The 16,447-nt window shown below is 52.7% G+C and overlaps 7 protein-coding genes across 7 annotated transcripts; 3 read left to right on the top strand and 4 right to left on the bottom strand.

Annotated features, from left to right (window-relative positions):
- Positions 1–1,510: 1,510 nt before the first annotated feature.
- Positions 1,511–6,698, top strand: DSM5745_07727 (uncharacterized protein; the record flags this gene model as incomplete). Its single annotated transcript, XM_026749743.1, has 16 exons — positions 1,511–1,859; positions 1,936–2,129; positions 2,177–2,341; positions 2,391–2,556; positions 2,605–2,673; positions 2,721–3,413; positions 3,465–3,596; positions 3,923–4,193; positions 4,231–4,386; positions 4,486–4,503; positions 4,556–4,620; positions 4,713–4,823; positions 4,869–5,797; positions 5,845–5,936; positions 5,983–6,272; positions 6,322–6,698. 16 exons carry the CDS (start codon positions 1,511–1,513, stop codon positions 6,696–6,698), a joined length of 4,077 nt encoding a protein of 1,358 aa, XP_026601775.1.
- A 139-nt stretch (positions 6,699–6,837) lies between these two features.
- Positions 6,838–7,821, bottom strand: DSM5745_07726 (putative short chain dehydrogenase/reductase; the record flags this gene model as incomplete). The annotated part of the gene is made up of 4 exons (XM_026749742.1): positions 6,838–7,058; positions 7,109–7,327; positions 7,398–7,742; positions 7,791–7,821. 4 exons carry the CDS (start codon positions 7,819–7,821, stop codon positions 6,838–6,840), a joined length of 816 nt encoding a protein of 271 aa, XP_026601774.1.
- Positions 7,822–8,691: 870 nt separating this feature from the next.
- On the top strand, positions 8,692–10,531 carry DSM5745_07725 (uncharacterized protein; the record flags this gene model as incomplete). Its single annotated transcript, XM_026749741.1, has 5 exons — positions 8,692–8,935; positions 8,994–9,386; positions 9,433–9,584; positions 9,643–10,060; positions 10,113–10,531. The coding sequence occupies 5 exons, from the start codon at positions 8,692–8,694 to the stop codon at positions 10,529–10,531; spliced, it is 1,626 nt and encodes a 541-aa protein (XP_026601773.1).
- A 297-nt stretch (positions 10,532–10,828) lies between these two features.
- DSM5745_07724 (putative extracellular exo-polygalacturonase) lies at positions 10,829–12,404 on the bottom strand (the record flags this gene model as incomplete). The annotated part of the gene is made up of 5 exons (XM_026749740.1): positions 10,829–10,870; positions 10,931–11,107; positions 11,196–11,545; positions 11,610–12,035; positions 12,098–12,404. 5 exons carry the CDS (start codon positions 12,402–12,404, stop codon positions 10,829–10,831), a joined length of 1,302 nt encoding a protein of 433 aa, XP_026601772.1.
- A 729-nt stretch (positions 12,405–13,133) lies between these two features.
- Positions 13,134–13,892, bottom strand: DSM5745_07723 (mitochondrial pyruvate carrier family protein; the record flags this gene model as incomplete). Its single annotated transcript, XM_026749739.1, has 4 exons — positions 13,134–13,317; positions 13,369–13,505; positions 13,630–13,645; positions 13,711–13,892. 4 exons carry the CDS (start codon positions 13,890–13,892, stop codon positions 13,134–13,136), a joined length of 519 nt encoding a protein of 172 aa, XP_026601771.1.
- A 295-nt stretch (positions 13,893–14,187) lies between these two features.
- DSM5745_07722 (L51/S25/CI-B8 domain-containing protein) lies at positions 14,188–14,640 on the top strand (the record flags this gene model as incomplete). The annotated part of the gene is made up of 4 exons (XM_026749738.1): positions 14,188–14,273; positions 14,333–14,439; positions 14,502–14,534; positions 14,582–14,640. 4 exons carry the CDS (start codon positions 14,188–14,190, stop codon positions 14,638–14,640), a joined length of 285 nt encoding a protein of 94 aa, XP_026601770.1.
- Positions 14,641–14,776: 136 nt separating this feature from the next.
- Positions 14,777–16,011, bottom strand: DSM5745_07721 (DODA-type extradiol aromatic ring-opening family dioxygenase; the record flags this gene model as incomplete). The annotated part of the gene is made up of 3 exons (XM_026749737.1): positions 14,777–15,452; positions 15,506–15,678; positions 15,736–16,011. The coding sequence occupies 3 exons, from the start codon at positions 16,009–16,011 to the stop codon at positions 14,777–14,779; spliced, it is 1,125 nt and encodes a 374-aa protein (XP_026601769.1).
- Positions 16,012–16,447: the final 436 nt, after the last annotated feature.

The following is a 16,447-nucleotide window of genomic DNA, read 5'->3' as shown; positions in this document are numbered from 1 at the left end:
GGATGGGGAAAACCTGGGGGAAATCAACGCGTAACTTGGCCAATGGAGCAATATACCCCGCGTCACCGTCATTTAGGCTTCGATTATTGGTTGAAACTGTAGCATAGGTAAATCGTCATTCAGAGCTCCTAATCCTCGAGAACGTATCCGTAGTCGGTGTGGATTTGCGCCAGAATATGGGATGGACTAGAGGACTGTGCTCTCACTTCAGTGTCTGACCGACACCGGACCTATCCAACACCTAACGAAGATCGGGGTCTGCGTAGCCGGGGCCTCGGTGAGTCGGTCTGCCTAGTACTCCGTAGACATATTAGCCAATCAGAGAGGATCTAGTAAAAGGTGGACTTCAAGCTTTGCTGGCCAGTTTTATACCATCCCGTCCGTAGAGATCTCTTAACTTCTTAAGAGCAAGAATACCAAGACAAGTAATCAGGCAGTAACCACAAAATAAATTCTCCGAGAAGGATTTCACACCCCGCGTTTGCTGGTTTGGGGGATGGGGGACTGAAGAATTGGGGTATTTCCGATCAAACTATCCCCAGCACTCCGTAACCGTCTCAGTGATGACGAACCAATGATACTCCTAGCCCTGGTTCCAGCTTCTCTTGGATCAAATTGGAGATGTTGCAGATGGGGGATTGTCATCGTAGTCATCATGGACGTTATCCGTCTCCCTGAGCGTTAGGCTTATGCTGGGGTTTCTCCGGCCGATCTCTGGGCGCGGCTCAATTCCGCTTTGCAGGGTGTCGGTTCCTCAACTTCCCTACGCCCCGTCGTATTGAAAGTATGAGAAAAAAAATCCTCAAGTTGTACTGCGGCTAGGATACCCCAGACGTTCGCGAAAATGAGCTAGCTAGGTTGATGCAGGTGCTCGCCTGCTGTACCAATAGAACCGCGCAATAAACCTTGGTGGCACGGCGGCGGAAATGGCACGTTGTTTGCTCGTACCCCTCATCGCGGTAAGCCCTAGCAGCCAGTCATAGAAGCCGTATATGATCCAAGGCTCCAGACTTCCAGAGCCCAAGCTCTTGTTTCCCCGCAATGGAGGCGAAGGGGGGATTTCCTGACTTTCTTGCTGGAACCGGGGATCCACCTTCCCAACCGCCTCAGCACAACTCCGGATTTCCAGCCTTCCAAACGTGCGATCTGAGGGATGGGAGCGTCGCATGCATAGCAGCAGTGGATTCTGGGTCCTTTCACAGATAACGGCGAGACCCGGCTTGCCTCGGGGAGGTCTACAGAAGGCGACGGGGAGGAGATAAAGTAGGCGTAAGCATAGAGACTCCGCATTTTTAGCTGGTCGAGATAGACGCTAGTCTGGTTATTTTTTTCGGCCCCGAGGAACGGACCTGGCGTACCTATATCTCGGGGGGGAGTCCGGTCAGCGTTTCCACCTCACCACGTCCCCTGGTTCCCTAGCTTCCTCTTATTTAACATAGGTCGCCTGCTGTTGGACACCCGTTCTGTCAGGTTTTGTCCGTCTTTGTTCATATCGCCAACACTCAGCATCATGAAACGTTTATCAAGAGTCTTTGGCCGCGGTTCTTCTGAGCCTAAGGTTGAGCAGGTGGTGACTGTGCTACCTAACGGCGAGACAGAGACCGATTATGTGCCCAATGGCGAGATATCAAAGCCACCAGTGACTGCGCCAGCAGTTGCTGAACCCTGGATTGTGGAAGAGCGCTCTATTGACGCATGCCGTCCCATGAGGGTTGTGGTCATTGGATCTGGAATTTCGGGTCTCATCTCATCGATTCGTCTCCGACAGAGAATCGGCAAGTTAGATCTTTGCGTTTATGAGAAGAACGCAGATGTCGGAGGCACCTGGCTCGAGAACAGGTATCCCGGCTGCGCATGTGGTGAGTCGCGAGTTGCCCAGCTGGCCGGACAGCTCCAACAAGGCTTGAGAGACTTGAGATTAATGATGCACTGCAGATATTCCTGCTCACACTTACCAGGCCACTTTCGAGCCGAACAAGGAGTGGTCAACGTTTTACGCTGCGGCGCCAGAAATTCACAAATACTGGAAGCATGTGTCGGACAAGTACGGCTGCGAAAAGCACATTAAGTTCAAGCACCAGGTTGTCAGCGCCACATGGGATGATGCCCGAAGCAAGTGGACATTGCAGGTGAGTTTGTTTCCGCGTTCTGCTCGTACAACGCTAATTGGTATCAGGTTAAAAACATCGACAGTGGCGATACCATTGAAGATGTGTGCGATGTGGTAGTGTCAGCCAGCGGGGCGTTGAATGAGTGGAAGTGGCCCAGTATTCCGGGCCTCCACGACTTCAAAGGAAAGCTCATGCACAGCGCCAACTGGGACGAGAGCTATGACTACAGCGTAAGTGTGTTCGATTGTTGCGATGCCCAAATACTAAGCGTTTGGACAGGGCAAGAGGGTTGCTGTCATTGGAAACGGGTCAAGTGGTATCCAGATTGTCCCTGGAATGCTGCCGAAAGTGACACACCTGGATCACTATATTCGAGGCCGCACATGGCTATCTCCTACCTTTGCACGTGAGCAGGTGGACAAGCGTAGTTCGGAACTTGAGAACTGTAAGTACCCAGCCTGATGTTCATCGGTATTTTCTGACAACTAGCCAGTTTCATTCACCCCAGAGGAGATCGAGACATTCAAAAAGGACCACTCTGTATACCAGAAATTCCGCAAAGGTGAGAGCTTTTCAAATGTGAATTTGGCGGTCATTGACGATTAGCAGAAATCGAAACCGAGTTGCAGTCCGTCCATGGCTGCACGCTTGTTGGCTCGCCAGAGCAAGTTGGGGCCACAGCCTTTTTCACAGAGAATATGAAGCGCCGGCTAAGGAACAAGCCGGAGCTTATTAATGACCTACTGCCATCGTTTGCGCCGGCTTGCCGTCGACTGACTCCTGGACCCGGATACCTCGAGGCTTTAACAGACGACAAGGTCGAAGTCATCTCGAATCCCATTGTCAAGATCGTCGAAGATGGCATAGTCACTGAAGACGGAAAGCATCATCCAACAGATGTTGTCGTCTGTGCCACTGGGTTCAACACCACCTTCACACCACGATTTCCCATTTTCGGTAAGGATGGAGTGTCTCTGGCAAAGCGATGGGAAACAACACCGGCGAACTATCTTTCCCTCGCAGTGGATGGGTTCCCCAACTACTTCATCTGCCTGGGTCCCAACGCAGCGCTAGGTGAGGGCAATTTGCTCCTCCTGATTGAGAAGGAAATCGACTACATCACGTACTGCCTCGATAAGATGCAGCGAGATAATATCAGAGCAATGAGCGTGCGGAGAGACGCTGTTGAAAGGTTCACCAAGCACTGCGATCAGTATTTCTCACGAACGGTGTTCGGAATGGAATGCCGCAGTTGGTATAAGGGCGGATCGCTGAACGGCAGAGTTACAGCACTGTGGCCTGGTGAGCTCTGAGCTTTTGTGGAATGGATAACAGCAACTGACCGTGCAATAGGTTCTTCTCTCCACGCGATGAAAGCTCTTGCCTTCCCCAGGTGGGAAGACTATACATATGACTATGTCAACGACAACCCTAATGGTTGGATTGGCGACGGCTGGGCAGAAGATGAGAGGCACAAGATTATCAGTGTGGATTACCTGGATGATGACCAAATTGACTTCCCGACGTCTGTGATTGCAGAGAAGGAGCTGAACGGAGAGACGAATGGGGTGACTAACGGGTCGGTTCCCTGAGCGTATATTTTCTGCTGTGCTATGAGCGATTGTTTTATGATAACTCAACTTGTCAACGTCACTATACTCAAACAAAGCATCCACTACGTGGGAGAAGACGTAGATCGACGACTTGCGGTAGTGGAGTACAGAAAAGGAAGGTAGGGTAGGCCTCGTGTGCCTTGCTGGATCCGGCACTCGGTGTATTGATTACATAATTGATGACTTGTAAATTACCAGCCCGCGGGTACCGGGACCTCGTTCTCCGCACCAGCTCTCCGCCTCCGCTCCCCGAGATTACCAGGGCATTACAGAGTACCGCACCGATGAATAAGAATCAACGGGCCTCATTGTTCGCACGAGGCTATTTCTTCCGTCTCCGTCGAGTCGGGCGAGGACGTGGAAACGCCACTGACACGGGGAAAGGCAAAAGGCCCATGGAACTCGTGGATAGCACCACTGTGACAGGCCGAGAGCAGCTTCTCTCCCCCTCCCGCCCAGACTCGATCTCGTCCAGATCTCAGTCTTAATTAACTTCCCCTCTCGAGTCTCGAGGCCCCTTCGTTACCCCAGAATTTCCTCCCCCAAGCTCCTCCCCGATGCATCCCAAACATTCGCCATGAAGCCGACCAAGCATTTCTGCTGCACCATTTGCCAGCGGGGTTTCACACGCATCGATCATCTGAAACGACATCACTTGCGTCGTATGTGGCTGGCTTACCGCTTATCTCGCTGTTTGCGCAAACTAACCAGGGAATCCCGGTAGACTCTGGCCTGAAGCCGTATTCTTGTATTTTTTGCAGCGAGTCGTTCGCCCGGTGGTATGTTTTGTTGGTTCTTGCGATAATCCTTCTTTGCTGACGACAAGTCCAGCGATAATTTGCGCGATCACTACGCAGACTGCGCAAAACGTGGCGACCGGGAGATTCCAGAAACGGGTCAGCGAGGCCGAAGGCGACATGCATGTCAATCTGTAACTCAACCTCAACCCCTCATCGCAGATTAGCCAGCTGACACGTGCAGTGCACAGCGATGAAACTTCGCTGCGATGGACAAAATCCATGTGGCTCTTGTGTCAAGAGAAACCTTGAATGTAACAAAGAACGCAAGAACCAAACCGACAGCCCGGGGGCTAGTTCAGGTACGTCTGATTATGTGTCATGTGGACTTGGTCTGACTGTATCAGATACACCTTCTATTAGACCAGAAGAGCATGAGCGACCATCGGAACGAGGGTCTATCAAGTTTCTCCTCAATGGGGGAACAGACAGTTTCACAGAGGAGTTCCTCCTCCCACCGCGCAGCGATCGGACTCGCGGACTTGAGTATCATCACCAGAAAGAGGAAGCGGAGAGCTCGATGCTCGCCTTCGATACAAAACAAGATACTACCGAGTTTGCGCCAGCATTTGTCGACTTGGATCCCAATAGTCTGTCTTTCTTCCAAGACTCTTTCCTCGACTTTTTCAACGGACCATTCGGAGAAATGCACAAGTCAATGACCGATCCATACGCCGGGGGCATGATAGACTACCCCGTCATTCCTTCTAATCAAGACCCTAACTTGACATTCCCCAGTCAGCAGCCATTCGAGCCTGAGAGACCATACGCAACTGCCATGATACAAGCAATCGTGTCACGGGCGTGGTCGGTGCCGCTCGATGCAAAAATACACGAGGAGATATCGACAAGCCTGACCTTTCTTCTGACGACAGCGCGCATTCAGAAATTCGTTGGTCTATACTTCAAATACTGGCATGCGAACTGCACATTCCTACATGCTCCGTCATTTAATCTTGATTCTGCTGCGTTGCCCCTTCTCACGTCTGTTGTCTTCATGGGCGCAATGTACACGAAGGATGAACGAGAGCGCTATGTGGCGAAGAGACTCCTTGATTTTGCGGAGCTCTATGTCTTTTCCAGTGACATTTACTCTAGCGAGTATGAAGTGGCCGCAACAATTTGCGGCAATCGACATGCCGAAAGCGAAGCCCATGGTTGGATTCAGTTCCAGAATCTCCAGGCCGGCTTTCTGATGGTGGTGGCACAGTACTGGGCGGGAGGGCCTGTATCTGGCAGTCGTGCCATGGAGAATCGATTTAGTGAGCTTATCAAGGTATGATAGCCTGTGTCGACATGTTAACAGAGTTAACACAACTCTAGATTGCACGGCGAATAGGCCTCGTCAGTTCCCACCACACACCTGAAGATGGGATCGATGAACAAATATGGATCCAAAACGAGTCCCGCATCCGGTAGGCCCTCTGGCTCTCTTTGATCAATGTAGCTGATCTCCGGCAGTACCATGAACATTATATCTACTCTCGACTGCGCCTTTTCATTTTATCAGAATTACCCGTGCCGACTCACCCATACTGAACTACGATGGGAATTTCCGTGTTTTGACTCGGTATTTGCCTCCGTGCATCCATCTGCAGATCCGAAATTTCAAGTCTCACGACGAATCACCATTCGTGATGCGTTCGACGCCTTATTCGAAGATGCCGGAGGGCATGACACCGCTTCTCCGTCTCCTCTGCCAGGTGCGCTTGCAAGCCTGACAGCACTAGACATGTGGGTCTTAATTCACGGTATGCTTCTTACCCGCTTTTTCTCAAGGAGGTGTTCTGACGACTTCAGTTTTGTATGCTTTCATCAATACCCACATGACTTGCCTAGCTCCTCTCATGCGATTCACCCATAATCCCACAATTAGCCAGCTCGGTACGCCTAGTTTCGGAAAGAAACGCCAGGCTGTTGCCCAAGAAGACCCGACTTTGATGCCTATTCGCATGGCTTTGATGCGATGGCGGGATCATTGGCTGGGCCTCCGCAACACGGTGAGCAGTCACGAATGGGCCTCTATGGGCTTCTACAAGAATGGTTACAACTTCTGGCTCGTATCGCAACTCTTGATCACCAAAAAGGAGAGCGTCGACGTGATAATGAAGATGGAAGTACGCTGTGAGGATAAGTTGGAGAAGCTCAAGGTCCTCCTACAGGATGAGAATGATTGATATGGTAATGGTTGTTTATCTCTTTGTTTCCTGTCTTTACTTTGGAGCGCTTGGTGTTTGGTTGCTATATATAGAGGGTCACATAGAGAGCTATCAGGCGTTGGAAGCAACACATCTACTTATTATCCATTCTATTACTCTAGGCATACCCAAGAGACCAGAAGTTCTCGATATTCTTGCCCGTGTCCTCGTCCACATACGCAGGGGGCTCGGCAAAGGTCACATGCTCGCCGTGTAACTCCGCAATCTTGCCCGTAAGCGAAGGGTCACTCACAAACTGCTCAGCAGCCCGTTGAGCGGTCGACATGGGAGTCAGAATCATCGTCTTGAACAAATCTGAGCTCGGTGCAATGTTTGTTTCTAACCCAGTCAGCATCTATACACTAAAGAAACAAGCGGAGAGGACCTACCAATAACTGCCGGCGCGAACCCGTTGATCTGGATCTGCTCCCTCTCCAGCGGCCTCGCAAGTGATCTTACCAGTCCGACAACAGCGTGCTTCGTGGCCGAGTATAACGGCGCCATGGGGAAGGGATATAAGCCTGCATTCGAGGCAGTGCAGATAACGCTCCCCTTTGAGCCATGGACGGCTTCGTTCTTGGAGATATAATGGAGCGCAAGTTTGACGCCTTCGCGGATTCGTTAGCCATCCCTTTCCCAGCCCCATCGACACTCATTAACCCGCATACGTAGACTTACTATACAAAACACCCACGAAGTTGACATCAATCGTCGCAAGCTCCGGCTTCGTCAGCTTCCCATCCTTCTCCGGCAGGAGGGACCCCCTCTCCGTGATCCCCGCATTCGCAAATACAACGTCCACACGACCTTGATGCGCGATAACGTTCTCGAAAGCCGCAGCTTGACTCTCCCAGCTGGACACGTCGACGCGCTCAAAGCTGAAGCTGGATGAGGGGAACTCGGAGCGCAGCTGCTCGAGCACGGTCGCGCCTGTTGTGGCGTTGATGTCGAAGATTGTGATGTGGGTGTTTGGCTGCGGGGCGAATTGGCGTGTGATCCCTAGGCCAATACCTGAGGCGCCGCCTGTTCGATTGTTAGTTGGGGCACGATAATTCGTATCTGAGAACTTACCGGTTACGATGATGCTTCGCTTGGGAGACATTGTGATCGATCTGATACTGATTCTTGCAGCGTCTTGAGTGGTTTCGATACTGGTCGGATGCCAATTGTTAAGCTATGATATTATGTGCAGCGGCCAGCGCGGAAGTTGTCCGGTCCCTCTTCACTATGCAGAATGTGGGATGGGGGAATCCCGATTTGGAGGTGAGGCCGAAGGATTCAGGATTGACGATGATGAATCGATGATGGTCAGCAATTGGCGCGGTTGACGACTGGTTAACTCAGCGGATTTGCAGCAAGGATTTGTGGAGGAGACGTTCGCGTCTTTTGGCTGGATTGACTCCTTTGCCCGCTTTGATGATCTCGTCTCTGTTTCGCGGGCTGACTGGGTCTGTGGGGGGGAATCTGCAGTAGTCCGGGGAGATGAGGGCTTACTCTGGGTCTGGTGGGTACAAATGCACGTTTTCGCATCCTGTGAGCGCTGCGAGTCAGTCATGGCAGTCAGATTGCAAAATCCGCGCCTGGTCGAGATAAGCGAAGGCTCGGAATATGGAAGATGAAGCAAACCTTGTGTTTTGCTGGTTTCTGGCTTCTCCCACAACCCCGGAAAACCTCCACCCCGTGGGGATTCGGGAACCCCGGTTCTCTTCTCCGCAGTTCCTAATCCTGTCTCGTCTCGAGCTGTCTGACATAGAGGCCGCGTATCAGTGGTCACCGATGGCTGGACAGGGCTAGCCGGGGAGAGCCAAATCGCCAAAAAGGTCTGGGGAAGCCCTGACTCCAGCTCGGCCCCAACCCAGGACCTGGCCCAGCTGGCCCGCCGATCTTACTTTTATCCTCCACACCCCAGCTGTCATTCTGAATCTTCTCCAGTTGGAGCCTTCCCCTGTTCTCTTGTTGTTCCAAACGCAAAATGCCTCTGGGAATCTTAGAAGATATCAAGCTCGAGAATGTGCCGGGCACTGCGCCCCTAAACGAGCTCGGCAACAACAATGCCTACACCGGCATCGATCCTTCACTCCTTAAACATGACAAGACCGGCGAGATTGTGCTCGTCCCTCAACCATCAGACTCGCCAAATGACCCCTACAACTGGCCGCGCTGGAAAAAGGAGCTCTTCACCATTACTTTCGGCTGGGGATGCGGTTGTACAGGAGGTAGGTCATTGCATTTGGACCTGCACGTCACACTTTATGCTAACGTCCTCTTGTGCAGCCGTCGGGCCTCTCCTAGGAGCGGCATTTGACCCACTGGCCAAGGAATTCGGTCTCCCTCTTAATACGTTCGTGTCCGGTGTGCAGGGTGGCACAATCGCCGCTGTTGCTGTGGGGAGCCTGGTTCTCAATTGTGTCGCGGTGAAGTATGGCAAACGTCCGGTCTACTTAATATCAACAATCGGAATGATGGTGGCATGCTTTTGGGGGGCCGCGGCCAAGAGCTTCGCATCGCTAGTGGCAGCGCGTGTCCTCAGTGGTTTTTGCATGGGGCCGTTCGAGGCCTTAGTTCCAGCCTCAATAGCAGATGTTTGGTTTGTTCACGAACGTGGTCTGCGTACAGCTATTTTCAACCTTGGTGTGCTGGGTGGCATCAACCTTGCGACTCCGATCGGTATGTATCTTCATCGACTCTAGACTGTTCAGGCTAACCTTGGCAGCTGGGGCCGTCATTGAGTATAGTGACTACCAAGTATGCCTCAACGGCATGGGCGGTGCTTTTGCCCTAACTCTTATCATGGTCTTCCTCTGGATGCCAGAAACGGCGTACGTACGAACAGGTGCACTGGACATCGATACTGGCCATGACCTGGTATGCTTGCAACCCCCACTACCGTAACCCTAATGCCCTCTGACACACAGTTACACAGAGTGCACTCGAAGGCAAAACAAGCACCAAGCACCTCGAAGCCACAGGTGAAACGATCGCGGTCCCGGTATCAACATCCGACGAACCACGCATCCCCTACATGCGCGAACTACTTCCCTACAACGGCTACGTCAACCACGTCTCCTTCTGGAATACCCTCATTCGCCCCGTTTACCTCCTCGCCTCACCGGCCGTCGTCTGGGCCGTCATCCTCTTCACAACATGCATCTCTTGGCTCGTCCTCATCTCCCTCACAATCTCGCAGATCTTCTCTGCACCGCCGTACAATTTCTCCGTTGGCGCAGTCGGCGCTACAAACGTCTCTTCTTTCGTTGCATCTCTTATCGGCACAGTCGTTGCAGGGCCCCTAGTCGATGGCGTCGCCAGCAGGCTGTCGAAGATGAACAAGGGAATCTTCGGTACTTTTTCCATCCTAATCTTCAGCGCAATAACCCCACTAACACCATCCAGAACCCGAATTCCGCCTCCCAATCATGGTAACATACCTCCTCTTCACGGCAACAGGCTTCTTCGCCTGGGGCGCATCTCTCGCCAACACCGATCCCTGGCCCATCCCCGTAATCGTGTGTCTGGGCCTCATCAACCTAGGAGTCCAGCTGGGAACAACTGGTGTCGTGACATACGTGGTCGACTGCCATCGAGAAAAGGCGAGCGAGGCGTTCGCGACGATGAACTTTGTCAAGAACCTTTTCTCGTTTGGACTTACGTTCTATGTGAATGGCTGGATTGATAGCCAGGGCGTGAGAGATGTGTTCTTTACCATTGGTGGCATTACGATCGGCGTTACGTTGCTCACTGTACCGATGTATGTGTACGGCAAGAGGGCGAGGAGTTGGGTGCATCGGCATCGGATTGCGGAAAGGCTGTAGCCTTCCTGTCTCTGCTCGCTGAGTTAGGGCTACGGTCAGGGTAGCAAAGTTCGATCAATTTGGAGGCTTATTTCAACATTTTTGGGATTCGGGTCAGTTGTTTAAGGGTTAGCGGGTAGACAGGCTTGTCTAGGCTTAGGGCTCGGGGGAATAGTAAGCGTATGTCGGGTATACATCTAATACATTTCAACATGAGCATTGCAGTGCCAACGTCAATCAATTCCAGCTAGTCATATACACCAAGCACGATAGCTATATACAACGCATCCACCAGTCGTCAGGACTGTCTCAAAGAATCTACCCAGAGGTACAGTTAACCTGCAAGAGACTCTCATCGACCTAGGCTCGTTAGCACGTATTCGTCTCACTAGAATGCACCGAGGTATGTCGAGCACTTACATTGGTGCAAACAAAATCGTTCGTCCCAATCGGACTCACAACATCAATATCATCAACATAGATATCCGAGCACACATCCGGACTCGAGCACACAATCGTCCCAACGTTCGGGTCCCTCGCGCCCGAAGTCGTCCCGTACATGTTGCTGATGTGGATGTCCGAGATCGTCAGGTTACTCTGCACACACAATAACAACCGTATTAGCACAACCCACTCCATAAACCCAACCACGCCAATGACAGATGACGGCAAATGCTTAGCTTACCGGGTACTGATTGCAAAGCGTCAGATTCTTCTGCCCATAGCACTGCGTGATCTCAATGGCCCAGTCGACATTCTCAATGTACATGTCCTCGTATGTGATGTTTGACACGGCGCCGAGACCACCACCGCCCTGGAGATCCTCGGACATGGCGGAGGCAACGCCCGGCCAGACCTTGATGCGGGCCATGTCGGAAGCATTGTACATGGATATATTGTACACGAGTACGTTCTTCACGATGTCCACTTCGCCGGGGTACTGGCCGAGCGAACCAACGGAGATACCGTGCGAGCCGTTGCAGTACAAGTTCTGGACGAGGATGTCCGTGCTGTTTGGTTTGAAGGAGACGCAGTCTGGCTCGTTAGCATTGCAGCCGTGCAAGGAACGTTAAATGTGGGGGGGGGCGCGTGTGCTCACCATCCCCATTATTAATGACCGAGTTCTGGATAACGATGTTCTTCGAGCGGTACGTATCCCAGCCATCCGTGTTCTTCGCCTCGTTCTCGCTGGAACTATATCCCGAGATATCGATGCCGTCGAAGAGGACATCCGAGCTGTTCGCAACAAGCTGGTACCACTGCGGGGAGTAGCGGAGCTTCAGGGGCCCAATGGTACCACCATGCAGACCGATCACGCCGAAGAGAATAGGGCGCAGGATCAGCGCGTCCTCGGCAAAGAGGTCGTACCAGATCTGTCCGTTGCCGTCGAGCGTGCCGCCCCCGTAGACGTTTACGTCCTCGCCGCCGAGCTGGAAGAAGGTCGTGGCGTTCTGGAACGTGTGCTTGAAGGAATTCGCTTGCCAGTAGTCTGTGTCGTTGGTGAATTGGATGCGGCCGAGGATTTCTGCACGTGTATCAGTATATAGCTCGCTAGGTGGAATGCATTGGGAGGCATTGGGTGCGCACCAAGATCAATATGCTTCAGGAACGTCAGATCCAGCGCCGTGCCAACGGTATACTCCTTGTCTGCCGCGAACACGACCTTGCCGCCGTGGTTGCAGTGGTTCAGGGCTGAGAGGATGAAGTCCGAATCGTCGGTGCCGTCGCCGTGGCTGCGCACATGGCAGACTTTCTTGCGCGGATGGCTGTGGGGAAGGGGTTTGAAGGGGCGCTTTGGGCCAACGGCGTCGTTGCGAGAGCGTGAGAAGCCCTCGACTTCGAGGCCTAGGGAGAGAAGACTCACGGCCGAGGTGAGAAGGTGGGAGAGCTTCATTCTCTCAGGTGGCAAGGATAACCCTTAGAGAAAAGTAGCTCGTAGTTTGCAGGGGGAATTGAGTGTGCAGCCAGCATCATGCAGCAAGGGGAAGCTGCAGGCTTTATACCAATTTTCTGTGTCTTTCTTTTGTTTTGCTGCTGCCTCTGCTGCGGGCTTGTCCTTATCCCTGCAAGTCTCCCCACCGGCAGCCCTGCGGAGAAATCAATCTCAACCCCTCAGACGTAATCATTTTATCCGGGGGTATATCCAGAAGCTAGGGGGAGTTGTGGGGAACTAAGCTCTGTGCTGAAGCTTGGATTGGGTGTCAAGAAGTCGATGAAGGAGTGGCAGCTTGGTTGGTGTGAAGAGGTGCTGTGATAGGAGGGATAATTTGGTGTTTAGCTGCAGCTCCAATACGCCGAGTGGCGGAGAATTCCTAAAGGTGCGCTAGCACGCTTGATCGTCGCTGGAATCTCCGTTTCATATACAAAGGGAGTATAATTGTAGCCGGTGGTTGGCATTTTTATATTAAATGGCGGGGCCAACCCTATGGCCTGGCGTTAGTATCCGGCTCTGTTCGGAGTATGAGGACTCTACTATTAATGGCCCGCCCTGGAAGCTGCCCCGGTAGATGAGGGTCAATGTTGGGACAAAACACTCGCTCAATATACAACGATGTTTGCATGGTTTCATTGTGGTCGATGCGCCCGCTCGGCGGTCTCGCATCCTACCTATCTATATAGCAGTTCAAGTAGACTTCTTCACAGCGTTGGAGACCTCGTGGGCAACAGCCTTGGCCTCACCAGCAACCTCCTGCTCCATATCCTTCACGGCCGCTTGTGAGGAGCCGTCCAAGCTGCGGCGGTAGTTGAAGATACGGGTGACCTGGACAACACCGACACATCCGAGGAAGAAGTTGACGGCAGCGAGCCTAGTCTGGTTAGTCGCAGTTATCTTTCAGTATCGGCGAAAGGCGACATACAGGTAGTTCTTGGGTTTGATAATCAAGCACCAGCGGGTCCAGATAGCACCGGTGGCTGTGAGGGCGCCGTTCTGGGTGAGGGAGAGCTTCTCAGCGGGACGCTGGAAGTCGGAGATACCGGCAATGACGAGAGCCCACTGTTATAGACGCTGATCAGTATTCTTGTTGTACATTTTCAAGATTGGCATTGCAAAGAGTGTTCCGCATCGAGTCCACGCTTTATCGATTCGGGATGATCGGGAAACGGGCGGTTTATCGTACCTTCATAACGGGGGCCCTGTAACGAGAAACATCAGTACAAATCCAACTTAGAACATCCAATTCCAGAGAAGCTAAGCATACCAGAAGTGCACCGTCTTGACACCAACAGGGCTGTTCCACATACGCTGAAAGGTGCTCTGTTGCTGCGACGCAGCATCGGAACTCTGGAAGCGGCGTCCCTGGGCACCAGGCCGGCGAAACGCGGCGCGGAAGGCCGCGCGGGAGCTCTCAAAGAAGCGAAAACCAACGCGAGACGATGACATTGTGTATAAAGAGTGGAGAGGAGGTTGAGCTGTAGCAACGAGTCTTTCTCTTTATCAGTCAGAGCCGACGTCGGCCCAGAGTCAAGTCACGTTGGTCCGCTGCTTGCGTCCGGCTGAGGTAAGCGGTGTGACCATCCCGCTTGACCAGATTGGTCCACTGCAAAACGACATCGCCGGCGACCTCATCTCGACGATAATAGCTCCTCAATTGCAGTGCTGGTGACTGGCATTGATTGCGGCTGTTCATTCGGACTCTCTCTGCTCCGTCATACCCGACCTCCCGCCACACGCCACAATGTCCTCCAAGTACGTCTTCACAAAGGGTCTCAAGGAGCTGCGGTTCCTTCTGTGCCAGACCTCCGAGCAGAGCGCTGCGACAAGGTGAGTTGACTTCGATTGGATCCTTGGAAGAGAATGCGAATTGACCGGCCGTTCCGCAGGCTGTTCATCAATCGCGCCTATCCCACCATGAAGAAGCACAACCCGCACACTCCCATCCTCATCCGCGAGGCTGCCGGCACTCTGCCCCGGGTCTACGCTCGATACGGTACGTTTGAATGGAATATTGTTGGGGGTCGCAAGACTAATTCGTGAAATTTGCGCATGCAGCACTTGGCAAGGAGACGGTGGAATCGCTGAAGGGTATGATACCCCTCCATCTAAGCTATGGGCATCGCTAATCGAACCAGGCCTGTCCGACCAGCAGATCGAAGAAAAGGTTACGCAACTGGTGAAGGCATCCTCATAGAATCTGACGCGTCGTTTTATCTCATGTACTGCATTTCGGCTGTCAACATTGTATCTATATCCGAATGAACCGTTGACTTGCGAAGGCTTCACTCAACTTGTCGGGGAATTGCTCTATTATATCTATCTGCTAATCGCTACAGCGCGCTACTCGCATTGTTCACTGCACCAAATCTATACTGCGCCCAACTCAAGCTTCCCTCCTTCAAAGTCCACAGCCTCTTACCCCGATCGTCTCCCGCAGCTCCGGCGCCCACGTGGATCGGAAGAAGGTGGTCGAAAGACGGGTGCGCTTGTCGGGCGTCTCCTCGCTTCAGCAGGTCTACCATCGCCTGAGGTCTTTCCGCCGGCGGCTTAGTGGCCGCGTCTTTGAGCGCCTCGTCAAAGCTGGCAGTATACGGCAAAGGGCGGGGGTTGCCGAATGTGAATTGCATATCTCGCAGGTTGTGGACGGCCATTCCGGATACGATAATCAGGATATTTTCCTCGCGGAGCTTCGACACAGCTTCACCGAGCCGGTAATGCTGCATGGGATCTTCGGTATTGAACAGAGACACCTGGACAATGGGCACATTCAGAGGGTTCTTCTCCGGATCGAATGCTGCACGCCTATTAGCCTCGAATCGCGCATCGACTAGAATTTCGCGCATACCGCACTTGAAGCTCGCCCAGACACCATGATCCAAGCCCCTCTTGACACCCTCGGCCTTGATGCCCGCCTGCTTGAACGCATCAAGCACTTTGTTCGCAATCTCCCTGCTACCGACGTTGGGATATTTCTCCTTGTAGTAGTGGCTAGGGAAGCCATAGAAGCTGCAGAGACCAGTCAGCCAACCGCGCATCAAGAAAAGCGCTGGCGCACATACTCATAAATCAACTCCGTCATCTCAGCCGTATTCACCTGCACCGTATCAACGCCCGCCTGCCAATGCGCCGAGAACACCACAACCGCGCGCGGCTTAACCTTGGTCGTAATCTCCTTGCCTATCCGGCTCAATTCCTTGTATGCTGGGTGGTCGTAATCGTACATGATATTCGGCTATGGTGCCTTGTTAGCGCGCCGTTCTCCAGCCTGAACTCGACTCTAGAAACTTACACCCCCATGGCTCAGAAAGTAAATCGGCGTCCTCATCTTGTCGCCCTCGAGAGCAGAACTCTGACTCGCCGCTACAGCAGGAGACGCGGAACTCAACGCCCGACCTCGAGATCCAATAGCCGCCCAAGACGACTGCGCGAAGCGTCGAAGACCGAACACGTTGGCGGGCGCGAAAACCACTGCAATCAAAACTGCAACTGCGACTGTAATGAGCGATATGGTCGATATGTTGTATCTCTCAGACGTGTTCCTCTGCGCAGGTGCTGCGGAAGACATATAGGTAATGGCGGATATATATAATCGTGCGGCCCAGCTCAACGTAGCTCAGCTCAGCCTCAAGGTTGAGTACACGAATGAAGAAACTTATGATGTCCTGGAAGGCGACAAGAACCATATATACGATTCGGATATACGGTTCGGCTCAGCATAGCTCTATTTCGGCACTCATGTAAGCAGACCCTGTCATCATACCATTTGCCCTTTGCAAATTGCTTCACATTTGTCAAGGGCGGAACAACAAGGGGGGAGCGCGGAATTGCGCGCGGATTAGTCATGGTGTGGGCCATCGTCAATTTCTACGGAGAATGGAGTACGGAGTAGAACAGGTAGAATGAACGGGGATTGATGCTGCGTTAGGTGGTTTCTGGCATTGAACAACGCCTGTCTCACCTGTAGCATGTCCTCCCAGGCGCCGCCCGTACGCTGATACAAC

Source organism: Aspergillus mulundensis (assembly GCF_003369625.1).
Source record: "Aspergillus mulundensis strain DSM 5745 chromosome Unknown scaffold_8, whole genome shotgun sequence".
Classification (NCBI taxonomy): domain Eukaryota; kingdom Fungi; phylum Ascomycota; class Eurotiomycetes; order Eurotiales; family Aspergillaceae; genus Aspergillus; species Aspergillus mulundensis.
Note: the sequence above shows the minus strand (reverse complement) of the source record. Positions and strands in the feature narration are given on the sequence as shown.